Source organism: Haplochromis burtoni, unplaced genomic scaffold (assembly GCF_018398535.1).
Source record: "Haplochromis burtoni strain Fernald_Lab_line unplaced genomic scaffold, NCSU_Asbu1 Contig_155, whole genome shotgun sequence".
In the NCBI taxonomy this organism is placed as follows: Eukaryota; Metazoa; Chordata; class Actinopteri; order Cichliformes; family Cichlidae; genus Haplochromis; species Haplochromis burtoni.
The window spans coordinates 491,008-515,106 of NW_024582516.1; the positions used below are offsets into that span (position 1 = coordinate 491,008).

At 38.7% G+C, this 24,099-nt stretch overlaps 1 protein-coding gene across 1 annotated transcript in view; it reads left to right on the plus strand.

Moving 5' to 3' along the window:
* The window catches only part of tmtopsb (teleost multiple tissue opsin b), a 42,733-nt gene extending 18,668 nt beyond the window's left edge, over positions 1-24,065 (plus strand). The window contains exons 3-4 of the mRNA XM_005932147.3: positions 9,693-9,926; positions 22,942-24,065. Of these exons, the coding sequence (XP_005932209.1) occupies positions 9,693-9,926; positions 22,942-23,238 (531 nt within the window). The 3' untranslated portion in view covers positions 23,239-24,065. The remainder of the gene's footprint in view (positions 1-9,692; positions 9,927-22,941) is intronic.
* Positions 24,066-24,099: the final 34 nt, after the last annotated feature.

A 24,099-nucleotide genomic window follows, 5' to 3' on the forward strand; every position in this document is an offset into this window, starting at 1 on the left:
AAAAAAAAAAAAAAAAACAAGCAGAGAGTATAGCTGAGCAGGAAGATGACTATTGAGATTGACAGCTGCGATATTTTTTTAATGTCGTTTTGGCAGTTACTGTATACACTCTGTTTTTTTAATGCCCTTCACAGTTTCCTGTGGTCGATACCAAGTCAAACCTGGATCATCTTACATAAACAGTTTTTTTGGTAATGATTAAGATTTTTTAGAAAACTGTGTCTGGTTTTATTCATATTAAACAAGCAAACAAACAAACAAGCAAAGATATAGTCATAGACAGGTGGTTTCTTCTGTCTTCATTCTTGTTTCTGATGATTTCCGAGTCTCAGTTAACGTTCTCTGTGTTGTTGTGGTGGTGCTTACTTTCTACATCTATGGTTCTTAGGCTACGTCCAATTACGTTACAATTAACAGTAACAGTATTGTAGAAATTCATTTCACTGAGACAATAACGTGGCGCACACCTTTGACGCTGTGTTTTCTCCATTTTTCTCGTCCACATGTAAATGCAAAAACTGAGTTTTTGAAAGTCTCCACCCTGGCAGGCGTTTTTAGAAATCTCCATTTTCAGTGACCGAAAACGTCGTTTACGTGTGGACGAAAGATGCAAACGCAGAGAAAAATCTGCATTTTCAAAAATACCCGGGTATGTGTGGACGTAGCTTTAGTCTTCAGTCACACAGGTCTAGAGATATAAAATGTAGATTCAGCAGCAAGTTGGTGAATGTCTGCTGACTATTTCCAGGTAAAATCAGCTGGAAAAAGGCTGCTGCACTGAAAACACTTGAGGAAAGTGTGATGCTAACTGGAAACTTTACCCTTCAAAGTAAAAGTTGGGCTTTTTGAAACATGTTGGTTTGTCTCCAGTTCTGGTATCTGTTGCACTTCATGGTTTCATCTTTATCCACTGCCAAAGCAATTGCAAGGATGCTTGTGGTGTAGCACTACACACCTCAACAACCAACTTCACCTAGCCCCAAATACACATGTTTCCCCTGTGATCAGTGGTTGCCAGAAGGTTGCCAACTGGTCTCTGGACAGAATTTTACATTGCAAAATATTTTATTATTGTGTCTATTTGACATATATTCTGTTGAGGTTTTGTTTTCTTGTCTTTTCATTTTAATCTATTTTTATTATTATTATATGGTCAAAGTAGGTTTCCCAGCATTCCTGTTATATCTGTGCCTGACTCACTCTGTGTTTATGCATTGGTCCTTTTTGTTTCCTTGTCTCATACTTCTTGTTTGTGACCATGTTTCCCTTGTTTACTTCCTGTTTTACTATGAAGTGTGTTTACCTGTTTGTTAATTATATTCATCTGTGACCCTCTCCTTCCTGTTTCTCATTACCAGTTAGTCTCTGTGTGTATAAAGACCCGTGTTTCCTCTCTGTCCTTGTCAAGTCGTCTGGTAATGTTTCTTTGGGTGTACCTTGTTAATTTCTTCAGGGATGCTTCCTTGTGCTTTGATTTCCACTTTCTTTACATTTTTGCACTCCATATTTTTCCTATTTGCATCTGCCATTAAAGGCTCATCTGTAGAGTTGGATTTCTTGTAAGATTACAACAGATCATCTTCATTCATGATCTCAGATCATTATTGTAAAGCAGAATTGGTCTACAAATGTGCAGTCCTAACATGGTTCAGATTAAGCATAAGTAGCCAAAGTTTTATATAATTAAGTCAGTATATGTACATGTGTACATGTACGAGTGATCCAGACACTAGCATTCAGGGAGTTTTTATTCTTGGCTCTATATGTTGTCTTTGAGAGCAGATATCCTTTATTCAATCATCTCAGTCAAAGTCACCTGCTAGGCCACTGGCATCCAATCAGAAAAATGTTGGCTTTAAGGGAGAGCGCCTAAAATGACCCAGAAGTTGGTGTCTCAGGACTTGGTGCAGAGCAAACGAGGAGTGTAAATACTGGACTTTTATTCACTGGAAACACATGTAGGTTGAGAATTGTTAGGTAACTTGATAAATATGTCAGCTATATTATACAGCCAAACAATCACTGCAGTGGTAGAGAAAGTGTGCTAATAAATCCTTCCTGTCACTCTGTAATAAAAAGCTAAATGGATGCAATCAGTGGGAATTTTCTTTTATACTGAACAGTCAGTGACATTTTTCATTTCGCTTAACCACATCAGATCTGCTGGTTTTGCTGGTCAATAAAAGAACAATCTGCAGTTTGTTTTCACAGAAAGATACTGAGGAAAGTTTGAGAAAGATTGTTTCTTTCTGTCCACTAAATTAAGCCATGTTTCTACAGAGTAAGCCCTTAAGGCAGGAAGATAGCTCTTTGTTTCATGTATTAGTTCTGCGATTTAGAAATCTTTCATTCACGGCTGGTGGCGATCGACTTGAAGTCATTAAACTATCATTCTAATTACCAAGTTGATAAGTGATTTATTAAAACAAACTTGTTGCCAGAATCTTAAAACAAGAGTTGAACTGATAGTCCCTCTGGTTAATGAGCTGATAAGGATCCTAATCATTTTCTCAGCTTTGTTGTGATGTGGTGATTTTATAATCGAATGTTGCGTGAGGATCGCTGGCAAGTTTTCTAATTAACCGCAGCAAAATGCAGCTTCCCGTGGAGACAGACAAGAGAAAATGCTCACGGTGAGGAAGATTGGCATCAGCTGGGGAATGCGTTTAGCTTTGCTTTGCTGCCTTGTATGTGTGCTGATGTTTGTCGTCTCACAGCGGCGTAGGCGTAAGGTTACCTGGGGTTAAGATAATCCCTTGCTTACACAGCATGTATTTTTCACACTTGCAGGACAAACAAATAAAGCCATCCCCTTAGTTTTGCGATTGAATCTCTTGAGTGTGTTTGTTCAAGCCACATACCAAGCAGAAGAAACTGAAACTGAAGAGGGAGAAGAGTTCCTTCAGGCTTTTGCATCTTTGCTAGCAATGTGAGTTTTTCTTGCTTTACTCCACATTTGTAATCCTTTACATTTTATTGAAACCTCGGAGCCCGTAATTTAAAACAATTTAGCATTAGCATTAGCATTATGTGACGGGTATGACCGCAGCGAGGTGTGACCTGTGTAACCGATGTCACTGGTGTGATGTTACGCAGCCTTTGCAGATGGCAGCGCGTTGTTACGTGAGGGGTGTATACTGAGCTCTCTCCTGTCCTCACTCTACACCTACGACTGCACGGCCACTAGTATCTCTTATTTTATTGTGAAGGAGGATCTCAGTGCCTTTAAACTTTATTGCTAAGAGAACCATCTCACCCTCAATGTCACAAAAACAGAAGAGATGATAGTGGACTTCTAATGATAATAATGGATTGGATTTATATGTAGCGCTTTTCAAGGCACCCAAAGCACTTTACAGTGAATGAATGAATATTCACTCACTGGTGGAGGCAGCTACAGTTGTAGCCACAGCTGCCCTGGGGCAGACTGACAGAAGCGAGGCTGCCATATCTCGCCATCGGCCCCTCTGGCCAGCACCAGTAGGCGGTAGGGTAAAGTGTCTTGCCCAAGGACACAACGACCAGGACAGAGAGCCCAGGGATCGAACCGGCGACCTTCCAGTTACAGATGCGCTTCTCAACCCCATGAGCCACAGTCACCCATGACCTTCTAGAGGTGTAGTAAAGCACATACCCGATCACCATCAACAGCGCTTCTGTGGAAAGATTGAACAGCTTCCGTTTCCTAGCTGTACATCTGGCGGAGGATCTCACATGGTCAGTTCACACGAACAACATACCCCTTCATAGACAGCGCAGTTTGACGGGTGTGACAAACCGCGCTACCCATGACAGTGTGGTACCCGTGAAACCATGCTGCCCATGAAACCGCACTGCCCGTGAAACCGCGGTACCCGTGAAACCGTGCTACCCGTAAAACCGCGCTGCCCGTTAAACCGCGCTGCCTATGAAAACACACTACCCGTGAAACTGTAATACCCGTTAAACCGCGCTGCCAGTTAAACCGCGCAGGCAGCACGGTGTGACAGGTGTGACGGGCAGTGTGTCGGGTGTGACAGCAGCGCGTTTCTAATCTGTGTGACTCATGTGACGTCATACAACCTTTACAGACAGCAGCAAGGTGCAACTGGTGTGATGCATTCAAAGCTCTTTTTTTGGATATTGCCTGCTTTTTATTCTCTTATCTGTCAAGATGATCCAACACTGCTTTAATAATGTTGAAATCTGGGGAGGCAAATTCTGTTGCCAGTTGGTATTGCATGGCAGGCCTTTTCTATGTTCAGAATTCTTTCAATTTTCCAGTATCGCCAGTACCACTGGCTGAAATGCAGCCCCTAACCATGACAGAGCTTCCACTCAATTTCTTCAGACTTCTTTAAACTCTCTCCACACCATGTTGAGAGATGTCAAGTGGACAATAACCAATAGTTCTTTGGGAATCACCTTGTTGGTGCAGAAATACCATTTAATGCCAGTCAAACTGTATTATCTGTGGCATTTTTCACAGATTAAGCTACATAATTATATGAATAAATGTGTTTTTTTTAAAGACAAACTGCTAACAAAGTGGTTAAAGATGCAGTTTAAAGCTGGTTAATTTTGCCACTAATTAAAGAACAAAAACCATCATTCTCCCTTCATAGTCTTAATGTGCCTGATAATATGTAATAAAAATAGTTTAATCCCCAAGTAGCTAAATTAAGTGAAATTAATCAGAAAGTGTTCCCCATTCTAAAACAATCTCATAACTAAACCGCTCTTGGTTTAACAAACACAGCATCCTGGTTCTGTAAACACTTCGCTCTTTTCTATTGCAGCACACAACACTGACAGCTGATATGTTAAACCTTGAAAAAAAAAAGAGAATCTACTGAAATGCACTACTCCCATTCACTGGCAGAAAAACAAAGTCTTCAAAGTATCTGTTTTATTGATGGGGCCCGTCAGAGATTTCAAACATATTTATTAAAATGTTTCTGTTTCTTAGCCTTAAAGCTTCTTTAAGAATACGTGTACTGCAAGAACCTGGTGTATAATTTTCAGCTGACGGAGCTTTTGTGTGTGAAGTACCACAAAGACTTGTCATCAAATCTTTATGCATTAATTATCATAATGATATATATCAATATATTTTTTTTAATGTACTTGTTGTTTTCTGCCTATATAGATTTTATTCTATTATTAGGTTACTTTTGGTTGATTGCTGATGCACAGGTTTATAAACTGATACTACAGGTGCTATTACTAAAAATGACTCCGAATCTCAGTCTGCAAACATGCAAAGGCAAGCACAATTATTTTAGCTTGAAAAAAAACAACCCATGACGATCATCTTGGATCAAATTTTGATTGACATTCTATGAGAATAAAGTTATTTTGCACCTCAAATCAAACAAAAACAAAAAGCACAATGTGACACATGACTGACGAGAGGAAGGCGATGAAATGCATCTCCACAGACTAGCTGGAGATGTCTATGTGGCTGTGTCAGTGAGAGAGATGGGAGTGGCTGAGAAAGAAAGGAGAAAACGAAATGGAAGACATGTTTGTTTCTCTTCATTTAACACAACAGATAGAGAGGCCTCCAGCAGAAGGCAAGAATTGGCTATTGAGTGCAAATAAAGCTATTGGATTCCAGTTTTTTCTCTTATTCAGAATGAAGAGACAAGAAAAAGAGTAGTAGGTACCCATGATTACCAGTCACGACTGAAAAAGAAAGTAGAAAGGAGGCTTTAAAATAAGCTAAAATGACAAACATAGCGATGAAAGAGTAGAGTGTACGTACTGGCACTGAATGTAAACAAATGACCAAAAGAGAAGATCCCTCCAGTAATAGCAGGTTATAGGAGTGGTTTGGTAGCAGCATTGAAAAACACCTCAGCAGAAGCTTTGCAGATAGAGCAGGTAGAGCTGTTTTGCAAGTCATTCACTGTTAAGGTGAGCAACTCAGACTCAGTCTGCAAAACTGTAATTGACATGGGATGCGACAGCTTTCTCCCCAGTGAGTGGAAAAAGCAACATTACTGTTGCCTCCTGTGGAACTCTGTGCCCTTGTCCCTGACCTTTTAGACCTTCTTTGCAACCTTGATGACTTTAAACAGAGTGACAGCCTCGAGTAACCTCACCACTCTTAGACTGAAAATGAAAGGAAGTTCAAACCATTGGCTTGCTTTATGTGTAACAGTCTTACTAATATGGTTAAATTTAATACTTTGGAACTGGTGAAACAGACAGGAAATTTCACCGTGGGTTGTCTTTTCGAGGAGATTCTGTATAACTACCATTAGGACTTTAAAAGGAGCTTTCTTAATGTAACCCTCAGCTTATGAGATGTATTAAACAGTTGCCAAAGTTTGATGTGATGCGAAATAATTTTTTAATGTTGATAAAATTTAATAGTCATACACTTTAAATGGTGGCTGCACCATATATAAATATATTTTTGTCTTTCTAAAAGGGGGAACAAGTCTGCACACTATTTCAATTCAATTCATTTATTTGTCTCCAATTCTTTAGCAAAAAATTGAGCTAATGTTTTAAGAATTGAACTATTAAATTAAAGCATTTAGGTCAGAACACAAAGCCTAAGCTTTTGGCTGACCTTATTTTTTGCGAGTTTATCCATCTCTGCTTAAACCTGTTTAAACCATCTTTAATCTATGTTTAATTTAAGCATCCACCAATGCAATTAGAGCAAATAATTTAAATCTAATACCTCCCCTTGAAGTTGACCCCTTTAAGTTGGAATTTTTGTAATTTATATTACCAAAATAGGACTAAATGTGAGGTCAGAATATTCAATAGCACTGAGTATTTCTCACTTTTAAATGTTTCACATCATCAAACAAAGTTTGATGTTAGACAATGGTGACCCGAGTAAATGCAAAATGCAGTTAAATGAGCAACAGAATAACATCTACAGAACTGCAGGCATTAGCTGCCTTGGTTAAGGTCAGAGTTCATGATTCAACAATAAGAAAGAGATCCAAGGTGAAAGCCACCGTTAACCAAGACGAACAGAAAGACTCACAGAAAATATTCTGTGGACTGATGAGAAAAAGTCTAATCTGTTACAGAAATTAAGCCTTCCAAAAAAATTAAACTAACAGCATTTCATAAAAAGAAAATCATACCAAACATGGTGGTGGTAGTGTGATAGTCTGGGGCTGGATAATGCCTGGTTTATGTCCTGAGGCTCGATGGTGCTTGGGTTCGGCAGCAGGACAAAAAGCCAAAATGAAAGTTTTGGGGTACATTAGTCAAAAAACTCATTGTCAGTTAATTCAAATTCCTTGATTGCAGTTCTTGTTGCCAAGGGTAGCAGAGCCAGTCATTAGGGTTAAGGGGCAATTACTTTTCCACACAGCACCAGGTAGGTTTGGATGGCTTTTTTCCTCCTTAATAAATGAAATCATCATTTTAAAACTTTATTTTGAATTTACCCAGGTTATCTTTGTCTAATATTAAATTTTGTTTGATTATCTGAAATATAAAAACTAAGAAGAATGCTTTTTCACAGAGCTGTACATTTTGCCTCTAGACAGTTTTACTTATCTGGTAATCTGACTACTCCACTCCTTTCTGCATCTGTCCCTCTGGTTTACGCAAAGCTTGCTTAATAATACTTTTTTCTATCCCCGTGCTGTCATCTCTTAGGTGATTTTATAAAAATGAAGTTGATGTCCATAAAAACTGATCTATTTGATTAGGAAATGATGAGAAGAACATAGTGCTGCCTAGAGTTGCAGTTTTATGGGCTGGCAAGAACTTTTCATCTCCTCCTTGTGAAGAGTTGCAGACTTAAGATTCAGGATGCACACTGAACCTTCTGCTCTGCATACAACTGTACACATTTAATCTCATTCATCCTTCAGCTCCTTCAGTATATTGGACAGTAAGGTCTGGACTTTTCTTCCATTCAGGAATTACGGATGCATAGACTGCTTGTTGAATTGCTTTTGTCTGGGACAAATGACCAGAAGGACTGAATTGCAATTTTGCCCTTTGTGCCACAGTACAAACACTTTTTACTTTGAGACTAGTTCAAACTAACTAACTAAAAATCATTTATATTCATAACATTAGACAATATTTATTTACAGAGAAGATCCAGATGTACTCTTCTTTCAACCAGATGAGGTCTGTAGGACATGCTTTAAATCTCTCTGGCATGAAATATGGCAAATGTTTGTTCAGCTTAGTACTGATGAGATTTTGATTCCTGCTGAAACTCATCAGGGAAAGTCTTGAGCTTCTGTCCACTGCTGTGTACAGGAGCCTTTGACGCCCATGTTTTACTTATCATTCTACTTAACATCTATAACTTAGTTCAGATTCATCATTTCCAAAGAAAAGCTAGAGATGCTCACACATTCTGCTTGTACTGTATGCAAACTCCAACCGTCAACCCAGCAATGTGATGGAGCATGTCCTTGATCGTGTGACACTTTGTGCGCTATGTCTGACCTGATGCTGTCACATGTCCAAACATATCTTAGTTTTTCTAGCACACTCTGCCTTAAAAATGTGCTTCAGGGGGTAAAGGCTTGAAATAATCTTCAAACATCCTCCACGTCCAGCTGACACAGCAGCTGTCACATGGATTGAGAGGCTACAGTTTGCTGAGAGTAATTTGGAAGACGTGATTTTGTTCTCCAAATGTTCATTTTTTTACTTGAAATTTCAACAGTTGACACATAATGGAAACAAGCACAAGTGCCTAAACACAAGTGCATTTTTGTTGTCTGTAATACAAACCAGTGCGTGCCAAGTGCAGGTTTAAACCTGGAAGTAGTTGACATCTTGGATGACGTCCATGTTTAAATTAATTACATGCCACAAGAGACCAGTATTTAATGTTTGTCCATTTAACATTTAACAGCACAGACAATGCTTCAGTTCTGATTTAATCCCAGTGACTAAAGCGTTCACCGGCACTAACTGATAACGTCATAAACTCACTAACACAAGAAGGCCATACCTGTGGTTTTTTTTTTAAAGGTTTCATCAACAAAATAAGTATAAATCTAGATACTGAGAAGAATATGAACACTTAATTATTCATTAGATTAAATAAAATTCTTACTGATCTCCAAGCACTCTCAGTCTGAGGACGTCTTCTTTCTTTTCTTGTGAGTTTGTAAACCCACCTTGAAAATTCAGTTTGATGAAAATTAAATGGGGAAAAAAGACAAAAGTAACTTTTTATGATGTTTTCTCCTTTTTCTTTCCTTACCGGAGTAAAATCTCATCTTCTTTTATGTATGATAGAAATTATTTATTTATGATTTCCAGCGTATTAAACCATACGGATTAGTCTCTGTTGTTGCTAAAAGAATATTGCTTTTACTGCTCTAGGCCTCTGTGGGTCCCGCCAATTGATTGAATTATTTGATGTTCATCGTGCTGCTGTCTGCATTTATGGTCTTAGGTTATTGTGCATCAGGTGTTTTGGTTTTTGAAAACTAATGTTTGCATTCTGGTTTAAGGTGTGTTTTTACACAAGTCAGCTCTGAGTTGTGCTTTTGGAGGGGAGGTATGGCAGCTTTATAACTGGTCAGGGGGGCACAGACATGTAGGGAATAATAAAGCAGAGGTTAATGCCACTGTTGGGGGAGAAAAGTCTACAAGCTGCTGAAATTGCAGCACCACTGTTTTTTTGTCTGTTTTTTTTTTTTTTTTTTTTGGCATCATGGCAGTAGATCAGTAAAGTGTCTTTTCCTCTTTGTCAGGTCCGCAGCGTGAGTTCAGTGGTGACCCGTCGCAGAGAACAGCGGGTGCTGGTGATGGTTGTCACAATGGTGGTATGCTACCTGGTCTGCTGGCTGCCCTATGGTGTGGCAGCTCTGCTTGCAACCTTCGGCCCGCATGATCTTTTGACACCAGAGGCGACCATCATGCCGTCACTGCTGGCCAAATTGTCCACTGTCATCAATCCCTTTATCTACATATTCATGAACAAACAGGTGGGTTAGTGCTCTTTATTTGTCTTAATGACTTTTTTGCAAACATCACTCTCTCTCAACATCTCTTCAGTTTTATTCTAAAACATGCTTACAGTAGAAAAGGCAGCATCTCTTTTATAACTGTAGATCCATCATAATTCATTTAAGGTTGTCTACATCTTGTTTGGATTAGTTAGTGTTGGAGATATAAGCATACAGTTTATGGTACCTAATTTATGCAGACATAAACGCGGGTAACTACCCAAATGGATGTTGTGTGGCCCTTCCTTCCTACCTTATAATTAAACCAAACCGAAAGCAGTTTTTCTGTGACAAAATGAAAAATTAAACATTTGACCCTTTTACAGAGACTCTTTTCACACCTGGAAGCTATATCTAAACTAAATTGTGATTTCACAGCTCTGATTGATGGCACAAATGGTTTAACTGAGTCTACTCTAAGCTCAAAATGACACCTTTTCAATGTTTGCTTGGTTCAACCAACAGCGCAAATTTCTAGATTTATCAAAATTACTGAAAGGCAGACGAGATCGTTTACATTACATTACATTTAAAAGCTGGAACCATAAAATTTAGGTGTTTTCAAAACCAAGAAAGGGGCAAAAACTTTCTCACAGCACTGGCTTAATGTCATTTACACAGAGTAAAAGAGATGTATACATTTAACATTTAGAGGGTAATAAATTGAGTAAGAACCTTTTTAAACAGTGAGATTGAGTCTTCTTCTAGTCTGTCACATGGTTTGCAAGTTTAATCTGATATAATACTTGATGGTGTAATTAACTCCACTCACAATGTCCCTGAGGAGCTTCTCTTAGGTCATTCCAGAAGCAACGTTGGTGAGTAGTAGGGGAAAACATTATCACTAATGGCCAGCCGGTTCCAGAGACAGCTGCACCCTCAAACTCCAACCAGCTGACTTGCATTCACTTAACAATGCACATATACTACCACAATCTGAGGATTTGCAGACATTTTCAATGCATGAGCACTACGCGGCATGAGAACAAGAACAGAGAGGTGCTTTGTTTGACAGGGACAACTTTAAAAATCAATGATATCTTAGAAAGAAACACACAGTGCAAACATAATAAAAGGCATGTAAAGGACACTACATCCTTCTGACCTTCTCCAAAGATCATACCGTTGTTATTCTGAGGCTATTGGTAAATTTATGGGTTTTCCTAAAATATGAATGACAGATGGAGGGTGGATGTTTTGTATTGAGATAGCTTAAAGAATGCTTAAAATAGAGAGAGTTCAGCCTGTCTTGATGGCTGACTGGGTGTAGTTATTAAGACTGGTTCAACCTTATATTGCAGTTGCTCACTGCTGGTTGTTTGAGGTTTACTGCACTGTTAATGCTTCTTTGCAACTTTTCTAGGAGTGCAGTCAATTGTCATTTTGTTTTTGTTTTTTTTGTTGCACAGTTCTCAAGGACATTCATTTTCTCAGTTTTGCGTTCTACATGCCGACCGTCAAGGCAGCGTCATCTTTGTTTGCATCTTCCACTGACATTCAAAGAAACTCATCTTTGAACTGCCATATGCAGGCTTTAGAATTGTGGCTTTATATGAGCAAAACATCACTCGCTCCATCTTCAAGGCAAAATAATCTATTATCTTTTTATCTCTCCTTGATATTTTTTTTTTAGCTAAACAAAAATATTACATAGCAGCTGATTGTTCAGTGGATTTGCTGATTTAACTGAGCGTTGCCAGAAGCCATTTGTATCAGCTCTGACTCCAATTAAATCCATAAACTTCTCAACCAGAGGCAACAATAAAAGTTAAATATTTTCTTGTTAATAATCTGAATATCAGCCACTGTCCCTACCAAAGGCTCATAATGATCTGTTAGAGAACAAAACAGTGCTGTATTTAAATTGGACAAAATGTTCTTACATCTCATTTTTGCTCTTATTTGTGAACAGAGCGGACGCCACTGGGAGGCCTCTCTGTTGTGCTGTTCTTTAGAAAAATCACTTTTTGGGAGTCGCCTGTTTGTTGCCTCTCCAGTGCACCCGTTTTCACTTTCGTTAGTACCAAAGCAGGTGAAATGCAGTGATTTACAGTGATGTATGCTTGCAAACAGTAAGGACTGATGCTCTGTCCATTAATATGCTGCTTGGGAAAAAAAATGAGAACATTCAATTGTCAGAGTATCAAAAGGTTTCTATGCAAAAATCCAGTGACTAAAGAAATATAGGATTTACACTTGTGGAGAAAGCAAGCAGACGTCCTCTCACCCTCTGCTGTCTCTTTCTTTACATATTCAGCTAGAACACACATGAAGACGCAGCGCAGACAAAGACAGAGCTGACATTACTCTAACGGTGTCAAAGTCATAAAACACCCCCACCTCGCCCCCCTGTTCAGTTGTGATACACATCAGTGACATTTACGGACGATGGAAAATCTAGTTGATGTTACTGCTGTTCCTAAATGACAGCAGATCAAACTTCAAGGTGCTTTTTAGCAATTTCACTGTAGATAAATCTTTAAAGCAGTCATTAGCAGATTAATTTAATGACTGCAAACAAATCAGATCAGCACACAGAGGATGGCTTTACGCAATTATTTTTAATACAGTGAGAAAAAAAACGATGGTTTCTCCTGTTATGTCAGTAAACCTTAAAACCTTATCACAGTTGTCAAAAGTTCATCTAAACAATGATACTGGGTAAAATCTACTTTCTTTTTTCTTTTTTACCTCAACAAGTCATTAGAAAGATTCCTTTGAGCTTCTGCCCCATGTAGACATGATTGCATCGCATAATTTCTGCAGATTTATCCACTGCATTCATATTCATTCATTCATATTCATACTGGAAATCAAGAGCAAGCAAGTTTTTGCCCTTCTTGTTCTTCAGGGGAGGTTCGTGTCCTTTCTGAGTTCATCTTAGGACACCTGAATTGTAGATTGACAGGTGTACCATTCCAGTCAGACTTCTCTCCTGACAACCTCTCCTGAGGAGGTCATGTCAGGTGGATGCTGGGCATTTGACATCTAAAGCAAGAGTCCACCTGGGACTCATCTTCCTGCCTTACTGAGTAAGGGAAAAACATAAGTGATGCGGTGATCAGTACTCTTGCCTCAGCACTTGGTTCAGATCTGCGAACTGGTCGGGGGGTGGGAGGGGTGTCTTTCTGTGTAGAGTTTCCTGTAGAAGTTTCCCCAAGCGCTCCAGCCTTCTCCTAGAGTACTACGACATGCTTGTTAGGTTTATGGGGATTCTAAATTAGAGCCCGACCAATGTGGGAGTTTTTAGACTGATACCAGACAATATCGAGTATTTTTTTTTATATTTATTTGCTTTCAGACACACAAAACATATTTCCCAAACATTTGTTATGTATAGTTATTTACTCATCCTCACAAAACTGATGACAATGAAGCTTAAAAATAATCTTGTTTATAATTCTCAGAGCAAGTTATGAATTAGTCTTTTACGCCCTGCAACAACCAGCCCATCTGAGCAGAGTGCCCTCTAGTGGACAAACTATGCAGTGTCAAAACTCAAAACATGCGTGAAGGGTGTTTCTGCTCCCTCCGCTTTACTTATTGAAGTTTCATTCATCAGCTGGTATAAATATTGACACATATGACTGATATATCAGTATGGCTCTGGTCTAATTTGGCTGTACGTGTACATGTGGGTGTAAGTGGCTGTCCATCACTCTGCATTAGCCCAGCCACTAGTGACTTGTAAGTATGCGCCTGGTCTCTTACCCTAGGACAGTGTTGTGGCCATTTTTGTTGAATTTAATGAAACATAATTTGTATCCATTTTTGATTTTTCTTTAATACAATAAGAATATCATAGTTTGCTTTGTCAGTCTGTAATTAATTTTACTTTTGGGAAAGTTTTGGAAAAGTGGTTAGTTTGGTAACTTTTGGACCCTCCCATTAATTAAGGGATTAAGAGCACACTAGGGGGTGTGGTGGAAATGTTTTTTTTTTTTTTTGTTTAACAAATGTCAGTTGGGACGAGGGTTTAAAATGATTTGTTGACCACTTTTTGAAATATAATCAAATTAACTTTCGTTTATGTTTAAGTTGTAAGACATTATTGGGTTGATTTTTTTCTTTGTATTTTACCACGAAATAAACGCCATATATTTTCAAAGAAGTCAGAAGTGTGTTCTGAAACAAACCACCTGTTGCCACCCACGGCCTTTTCGTGGACTATTTTTCTGTTTTGGAACTTAAGAGGCAGCGACAGACAGCCTGGATAGGCTCCAGCCTCCCTGTAACTCAAAAAAAAGAAAAAAAGTTTATTTATTCAGTTCTGTTTAAACCAAAATACAGTGGGGTGTGAGAATGACAAAACAAAACAAATGGATGTACAAACAAATGGAGAGAGACTTAACTGAAACATTGGTTGTTCCCACCTTTCAGGTGCACTCATTTCCCCATTTTAATCATTTTTACTACCTGGATTGTTTCCCAAGAAAAATGGCATATAGTAGGAAGAATGGATACAAGCGTTTACAACATCTGATGTTATACATATCTTTATACCCGTGGCTTTGACAAAATCTCAGCATACATCTTGGGAGTGAGAACTGTCTGGGTGACTAGAGAAGCCAGATACCTGTTATTTTAGCCAAACTGGATTTTTCCATAGTGGGGATAGGTTAATTGATTAATCCAAATTGCTCATAGGTGTGAATGCAGGAGTGAATGTGAGTGCGAATGGTTGTCTGTCCCTGTGTGTTAGCCCTGCGACAGACTGGCGACCTGTCCAGGGTGTACCCTGCCTCTCGCCCTATGACAGCTGGGATAGGCTCCAGCGACCCCCATGACCCTGAAAAGGAAAAGCGGAATGGATGGATGGATTTTTCCTTTGTAATATGGTGCATTATTATGCTGCAGCAAGCCAGCATAATAATGCTGTGTATAATCAGCAGTGACATTCACATTGTGGTATTCAAATCACTGGTGTTAAGGGGCACAAATTCTGCCAAGAAAACTTTCCTCACACCTTCACAGCAACACCAGGAAGAGTGCAAACTGCTGACACAAAGCCAGTTGTGTCTTTGGATTCACGCTGTTCTTGCCAATTTCTTTTCAAGAGTGGAACCTTCTAATAAAGTGCTGAGCAGGAGGAGTGATGACAGTCCTAACAACCACTCAGTAGTTTCTCACAGTAATTTAAATTTTAAAACATATTTTTCTCCTTTTTTACTCAAAAAACAAGCTCAGAAAAACAGCCAAATTACATCAAAATCAACGTAACGTATCTCATCCATTTGTATTCTTGCAAAATTTTCTTTCCGTCATATCCTGTCATCTGTGATATATGCATTTTTAAATTCAGCTATCGTTTGATGTTTTCCGATGGTACTTTGTATAGTGACGCAAGGCGTTTTTTTTTAATGTGTTAATCTGTCACGGCAGGATGGTTTTTGACAGGATTCAGATGCCCCGTGTTACATTTTCATGAGCGGTGACCTCCAGAGCTCAGCAAAATTATTGCTTTTTAATACCTTGTGACATCTCGATGAATCATAAGAAAAAATGAGGGGAATATGAGGTATTCAAACGTGTTGATTGGGTGGAGGAAAAAGCAAAACTTGAGCAGGAGAAAGAAAAAATATGCAAGGTTAGATTAAGGATGAAAGAGTAAAAGAAGGCAGGTAAAAAAATTACAGAAGGAAATGGAAGATGACACAGGAAAAGGGGAAAACAGAAAAAAAATCCAAGGTGAGGAAGGGAGGACAGGAGAAATAACTGTAATGAGGAAGCTGGACGTAAAGGCTGGAGGATGGATGTTAAAAGAGGGGAGGAAAATGAAGAAACTTTTTTCAAGAAAGAAGGAATGAAATGAAAATTTGTTAGACTGGCAGTGAAGAAGAAATGTCAGAAATATAGTAGAAGTTGGAAAAGTATACAAGACATTAAGATGAAGGAAAGGTGGGAAAGAGAAAGGTGATGGGCAGGAGGAGTAAAGGATGAAGTTCTTTTTAATCTTGCAAAGGTAGCGTGGCTTTGATTTTGATTAGCATGTTACTATCAGGGAGCGACACAGTGCCGTGGTGACCTTTTCCTTTTTTCCTCTCTCTCATACGTTCACGCAAACAGTCTTTTATCTGCCTCTGTCTGTTTTTATCTGCTGCCTCTGCCTGTCGTTCAGGTGCTAAAGTTGTCACTTTTGAGCTCGTGAGACATTTAAACCGTCTTTGATGGCTGACTTATTACGACGGTAAAGTTTTTAGGGTTTGTATGTGATGATTAAGCAACTGACTGAACTTTCAGGACTTCGGATAAGCTCTCGGGAGGCCATGTGGGAGGCCGCACTGTGTGGCGCTTTCAGTCTTCAGTTCCTCCCAGCCCATAACTATGGCAGCAATGTGTTGAGGCGAGTTGAAGACTTTAAGCGCTGTGCAGATTCACGACCCGGACCTCAGCTGCTACTTTTTCCAGCCCAGTTTATACAGACAATGTAATGAGCATCTTATTTACTTTTTACATGTTGCCTGTTTAACACTATCTTTTATATTTCTGTTACATTTCATCTAAGCAAGTGCATATTTCCTACCCGCTGTATGTTTTTTTTTTTTCAATATTTCAACTAAATATTGAAATTAAGTACAATGTATAGGAATTTAAAATAATTATATTCTATTCTTCCTTATAATTCAAATTCACCGTGTGTAAGAAAAAATGCTTTTTACTCCAGTGCCAAATGCTATCAAATGAGAAATTATGATGTTTTAATATAATTGATGCCCCTAGTTGAACTATAAATGTGGAGCCCAAGGCCAGTTCCATCCCAAAGAGACCAGCTGCTTGGTAGCTTGTTTATTTTGGAGAGGATGGTGTATGTTTGGACTCTCCCCTGAATTCTCCACCAAATATTTTGTGCTGCAAAACACTGGACTGAGTGGCTCATGACTCATGAACAATTTGACCTTACAGGATTACTGAGAATGTTGAATGAATCATCATCAGGTTTTTTTTTATAAATATCTGTTATATCCGTAGAGTGATGTGTTAAGCTATCGTCATTGGCAACCATCTTGATTTTGAAGCTCTCAATATTTCAGCCTTCACCACCTTAAATAAATAAATAAATACATTTTTATTTATATAGCACCTTTCAAGACAGAATCACAAAGTGCTGCACATAAGATTACAAGTCATAAAAAGAGAAAATAAAACAGGCAAAAAATTAACCAAAAGCAGTTTTAAAAAGGTGAGTTTTGAGTTGTTTTTTAAAAACAGCTACTGAGTCCGCAGTTCTTAATGTTTGGGGGAGAAAGTTCCACAGTCTCGGGGCCACAGTGGCAAAAGCTCTGTCACCTCTAGTCCTCCTCTTAGTATTTTTTAAAGCAAGTAAGCCCTGATCAGATGACCTCAAAGACCTGCTAGGGACATAGGGCTGTAGCAGATCAAAGATGTAGACTGGTGCCAGTCCTTGCACAGCTCTGTAGGTCAAGACCAGGATCTTAAAATTGACTCTAAATTTAACAGGGAGCCAGTGTAACTGAGATAACAACGGTGTCACATGTGAGTACTTGGAGGATTTTGTCAAAAGTCTAGCTGCAGCGTTTTGCACAACCTGCAGACGATCCAGAGAACCTTTGCTTAGACACATAAACAGTGAATTACAATAATCCAAGCGTGACGAAATAAATGCATGTATAGCAATCTCCAATTCAGAGCGAGATAAAATCTGTTAGTCAAAAGCGATGGTCACTAGCTATTTATCAGTCACAAAACAGACAAACCTGCCTCGAGGATTTCTCTTAAGACATTCCATGTGTAACGTGATGTTTCATTATGTGTTTGAAATTCTTTTTATTGGCTGTTACATTGTGGTTACTTCTCATGCCCTGAAATCAAACATTTCCAAAAAAAGCCTCATCTTCATTAGCTACAATATTCAGTTGATTACACATTAAAGCAGCGGTATATTTAACCAATTTCTTTTTAAAAACTTAACAGACATGATTTTGGCTTGATTTGATGCTAAAAGCACATGTGCTTTCAGTTAAGAAGAAATCTTAATATTGCTGATTTAGAGTTGCCACACTGTGGTTAGTTAATTGTGTCAAGCGCATAAAAGTACTCAGCCCACAATTATAATAAGAAAAAAACCCCACTTCTTACATTACAAACAAAGAGCTTTACTGTCTTCTGTTGTAGGCTCACCAAACAAAAGCAGCCCCACCCATATGGAAAAGATATATATAAATCGTATAAAGTTTGTATCTGTCTTGTGTGAAACTTGTATGAAAAGCACACAAGAGTGAAAACAGATATAAGATCCCCTGAAAAATTATATAAATGAAACTTGTATGTTTTACTAAAATAATATATGAAAGTAATGAGAAAGTGGCCACTTTCATGAGTAAATCATATAAGCCTTATATTCACTATATGAAGTAGGCCACATCTTATGCAAGTCTTTTATAAGGTTTTACTATTTCTTTTCCATATGGGCACGCTCTTCTTATAATCGTCTTTCAAGGCAAACGCATCAAAAATTCAATTTTTATCCACCTTACCACACTCTTAACTTATCATATAATGGACAAAAATACAGTGGACTTCAGTCTTATTTCAGTTACATTAGAAACAATCTTCAGGGAGCTTCCTTTGTTCTATAGCTAACGATGATGTAACTGAATATAACTTTGCACACAGCTCTTTGATGTTTTTTTTTTAACAAATTCAGGCTGGAGGCTGTTACATATTTTTTATCTGACATTATGTACTGAATTTACTTTAATAGGCCATCTGTGTTTGTACTTCAGAAACCATTTGCAAGGTTCACGAGGGAACTAAAACACTGGGAAACTAGGAACTTTAAACTAGGAGTGAGGATAACTAGGAATATGGAGGAGACACAACAAAGAGCAAAGGAAAGCACAGGGAGCAACGAGGATGAGGGAAACACAGCTGGGACTAATTAAACATAAAGAGACAAAGGAAGCAAAGCAGAATACACCACACATAGGAGAGGGACTATCAAAATAAAGCAGGAAACAGGAGACAGACATGGAGACGCGGACTTGACAAGGAGACATGACTGACTGGGGAGACACAGGAGATGAACGAACACAGAAACTACACATAAAGACAGTTCACGAGGGCCGACCGCAGCGCAGAGGTGAAATCATGTAGATATGAAACAACTGGACACATGCAGCACTGATCACTTGTGTCTGTTTCCAGAAGACTGGCCACACAGCCACATTTTCAGTCTCTCTTTGTGATGCAGTCCATTTCACCAGAGTTACCAAAGCTGAGAGAAATCAAATAAAGAAATCAATGTAACCACCATCCGCATGTAAGCAGGCTACCACACAAGCAGGTCTGTTTTTTCCAAGCGTTTTTATTGCTTTTAATATCCACAATGATGTCATAGTTTAGTGGAGACAACAACATTTTGTGAATAGGGCAATCACACACACAAAAAAAACTTCCTCCACAGTATACCAAGGTAAATCGGACCTTTTCATGATTTTGTACAACATGCATTTTATTCTTTTTGTGTGCTCACTGCCTGCATCTTGCTGCACTCTGTATGGACGTCTTCATCTTTTAGCGTTGCTTCCTGGCTGAGGAATTGTAAAATAGTATTTCCTATATAGTGAGCTGCAAAATGTTTAACATTAGCTGCCAATGTCGTGTGTTGGAGGTATTTTCTTTTTCTTTTGTAGAACTATTCATTGAGCAATAAAACAATGTAAAAACACCTACAGATAAAATGTATGACTGGCCAACTGTACATAAATAATTAAAAGTACTTATTCAGCAGAAAATCTTTCCTTTTAAGTGTTTCAATGTATGGATTAGTATTACTAATGCCAGTTTTTACTAATGTTTTCTGGTGTGCTGTGAGGGCCACATATCTCTTCAGGAAAAAGTGCCCGAAGCATAGTGTTTGGAGTATTTAAAGTTTTGGAGTTATAGGGTTTATTTGCATTTTTACTTCATTATTTGAAACTCTGGCCACATTAATACGAGCATCAGAGGTTTTAACAGTATACATGACTGAAATAAGTTAATAAATAAGTTCCTCTTGGAATCATAAATGTGGGCTCTATTCTTGTGAACACCTTTCCAGCACAGCACAAACTCTAGAGGTTTAGTAGATTTTCCAGTTTGTCTTGAAATAATAAAACGACTGTCTATTTATTTACCTTTTGCAAACTCCTATTTGCTGTATACCACCAGAACTTCTGCACAATAGAAATGATGATATTGAGCATGTTTATTAACACTGCCAGGTGTTATTTCATACGTCTGAAAAATAAAGTAAATCCCTTGAATGAGCCTGGCTTTTGTTTTCAACACTGCACTGCAAAGAAAAGCTGCAGACGCCCATCGAAGATGAAAAACACACCACCAACTGTGAAACCCTCACATCATCGCTCCCACCCACCAACCCCAGTCTCTTGCATTAAAGACCACACTTCACATCAAGGTGGTATCACATGTTCATTTGTGTTAATCACTCCCACAGGTTTGGAGTGGCAGGTGAGGATTTGGTCACTCATCAGTTCATCATAAGATCCCAGTCTGTGTCTGATCTCAGCTGTAATCCCACCTGACGTCAGCTCGCCCTCCTTCCTCCCCAATTTCTCCTTCCCACTTCTCTCCTTTTCTTTTTTCTCTGCGGTTTTACTTTCAAACCAACATTTTCTTTTTTTTCTCCCCCAGGCACATCTCTCTAGTTGATTAACACACTGGGATTTGAGACGAGCAGATTTAAAGCACACAGCTAATTTTGAAAGCTGCATAATTTCCTCAGGGTAACAGAAATTAATTGGCTCATATGAGGAATTATCAGCCAATTGCTCAAGTGTCTTAGTTAAAAAGCACTACAAACTGGTCTCATTTGTCATATCAATAAGTGGGTGTCTACATTTTCAAAGGGTGCTAACATGCTGGAGGAAACTGCATGCCGAGGTGTCGTGTTTCATGCAGCACGCTTGTTTGATCTGCAGCACCCTGGGGAAATGTAGTAGACTTTAAGTATACATGTGGAACTGGGGAGTATACTAAGTACACTACGTTTATCCAGGGGATGCCTGCCGGACTCAAAACATGCAGAAGACAGAAAACTTGAAAGTGTGTAATTGCAAACCTCCTCTTATTTTTCAATGACTTCACTATGATTATCATTATATGGTATTTCTGTTTGTGCAACATCCAGTTAGTTCTGATCTCTTGGTCATTTTGTTGCTGTCTCTTATTCCTTACATTAATACACTTCTGTTAACAAATATCTGAAATATAGCAAAGTTATGAACACTGGAGAGAAACATCTATTCTTATCAGTATTTTCAGTGTTTGCTGTTATTGCTGAATGATTACTATTACTTTTTTTCTCCATTGTTTTCCAGTCTTTCTGCTGTGCTGTCTGTTTCACTTTTTAACCTCAGTTAAATACTATTACTACTACTAGTAAGTACAGGATTTACAGTACTGTGCAAAACTTGTCCATCCTTTTTGAATCTCTTTTCCTAGTTTTTCTTTGGATGTTGTCTGATTTTTCACTCATTTTCAGTTCAGGATCTTCAATCACATCGTTATTAGTGATCTGTCTAAAAATTACAAAAGGTAACAGTCAGACAGGCATGAAACAGCACTTTTGATCCAACAAAGGGATTCCCAAAGAGCTTTAGCTGAAAACACGATATATCACAGAACGGTGTGCTGTGTGTACTGATATCCTAAAGAATTATTTACAGCAAAATAAATGTATCTGAAAGGCACGTCCTTAAGAAAAAGGGGAAAAAATACAGCAAAGACCTGACTCAGGGCCTGAGAGATACAGCTGCCCTTTGAGTCGATCCATCTGTTGTTTGCTCAACCCTCATCAGAAATGGACTCAGTGGAAGGATGGCTGTCAAAAACGCATTCTTAAGGAAGGGAAACAGTGAGAAAAGGCTGAAGTATGCCAAATTACACACAAACTGGACTGAAGATCAGTGGCATTTGGTCTGATATGTGGTTCAATTCCTCATCAACATCTTGTCCAGAGTCAAGTCAATTATGATTGCAGAAAAGCACCATCCACCATGCAAAACCATGCGGAAAGCATCTGATGTGCAGCAGCATAAAACACACGCAAACGTAATGGAACGCTGTCAGTCATTTCTCAGAGCCCAAACCTTAACATTATTGAGGTGTTGTGGGATCACCTTGACAGAGAACAGAAGAACAGCAAAACAAAAGCAGTCAACATGCAAAGAAGAGCTTTGAGTCTCCTTCAAGAAGTCTGGGGAACTGCTTACATACAGAATTACATATCATCACTTCTAGAATACTATTTCTAAGTCTACACGTTCACTGATACTGTAGCTACAGTCAACACTTTACCTGCTTCTGTTTCTACTCATAGTACTATGTCATTACAGCATGCATTAGGATTTTACCACTGGAAGTCAAAATAAGATGGTTATTCTGAACTTCAGTATTCTGTATTCAACACAAAAAAGCAAGCATCAGTGACAGAGGTGAAACTGAATTATTTAGTCATGAAAGGGTGAGTTGGCATTGAGGTGGGTTGCAAAGCAGTGTGTAGATGTACCACAGTTCTATTCAGTCTAAAGCAGCTTAAATTATTCTTAAATTTTACTGCAAACTACTGAAACAAGTCTTGTTTTGTCTCTTGTGGGAATTATATCATTTTTATATCATGTTTATATCATGTTTATTCTTCGATATCCTTTTTATTAAGCTTTGAGTAGTGGCATTTGATTAAAACATTTATTCAATATATTACACATATAGTTTCAATCATGTTATTACACATATTGCAAAATGTGCTTAGAAAAAGTTGGCCTTCTTTCTGGTAAGAGGTTACAAGCTTTATCTGGTGAGGTGAAAAGGTGATCAGAGATCTTAATATTCATCAAGTCAAAAGTCACCTGCAGTCACGTTCACCTCTTTTACCTCCTAACCAAACACCCAAATCTACAGATTTCAGCCATTAACAAACTCATTACCACTCTGCGGCTAATCCTGTGTGTGTCTGTGTGTTTTTGTGTAGTTTTACAGGTGTTTCACGGCATTCTTCAGCTGCTCCATCCCTGAGCAGAGCTCCACCTTAAAGACGTTTTCTCGGGTGACTAAGACATTCCGCTCCAACCGCCATGAGAAGGAACCCCAGGTGTTTGCCGCCGCTCCATCCACAGCCTTGCCCACACCCCACTCCATTCATGAGTCCTCGCAGGAAGCCAATCACGTGGCTCAATCTCCAACAAAAAGAGACTGTGTGGTTTCCCAAACTCCTACTGCTGTCAGCCTCAAACCTAAACTGATTCTGGTGGCTCACTATAGGGAATAAAAACAGAGACAACAGGAGGTGAATGCTCAGAGAAACAAGAAGGCGCAAACGAGCGGGAGAACAGGTCTCCAATTAAGAAACAAATCCTCTTAATAGCTGGAAAGAACGATTGCAGTGGGACCGCAGTGGGAGTTTTAAATACAAGCTGGGATGCTTTAATCCCAGAACAGGTTATCATTGCTGTGTGAGGTCAGCAAACAGGGATAGAGGCTCTGTGTACAAATCAGAAGACAGATTTGAAGATTAGGGCTACACAGAGTGCTATGTGTTAAAACCACACACTTCTGCCATTAGGATGTACCCGACATAATCACATCCATTGTACACAAGAGCACAAATGTTGCATTAAAGCTCACTTACCTCTGCCTAAAGTTTACCATTAAGGACCATGTATTTCTTTCACACTGGAAGATGGATAATTCTACCTAATTCTGCAGAAATGGTCAGGGATGTATGGTCAGAACATGACCCACGCAGTGCCAATGTGGAGAGGAAGATTACAAAACAAGAAGCCTGCTGTTTTAGAAAAAGTGGATATTCGCTTTTACTAAATGTTTAATCACGATGTGATGGGGGCTCTGCTTACATAATGGTTGTTTTTGTGGACAGACTTATGCTTGGTTTTAACAACAGTGCATTTGGAACGGATACATCGACAACACTTTGATTTGAGCCCCCATTATTTAGCAGTTACTAGCTGTATATACAGATTTGCTAAATGGTTTATAGCACATTGTAATGTGTTTGCAAGTATGTGTCTTTATGTAATTAATTGCATTTGAAATTAAACCCTTTATTTGCGTGTATTCAGATGTGTATATTTGTGTGTGTGTGTGTGTGTGTGTGTGTGTGTGTGTGTGT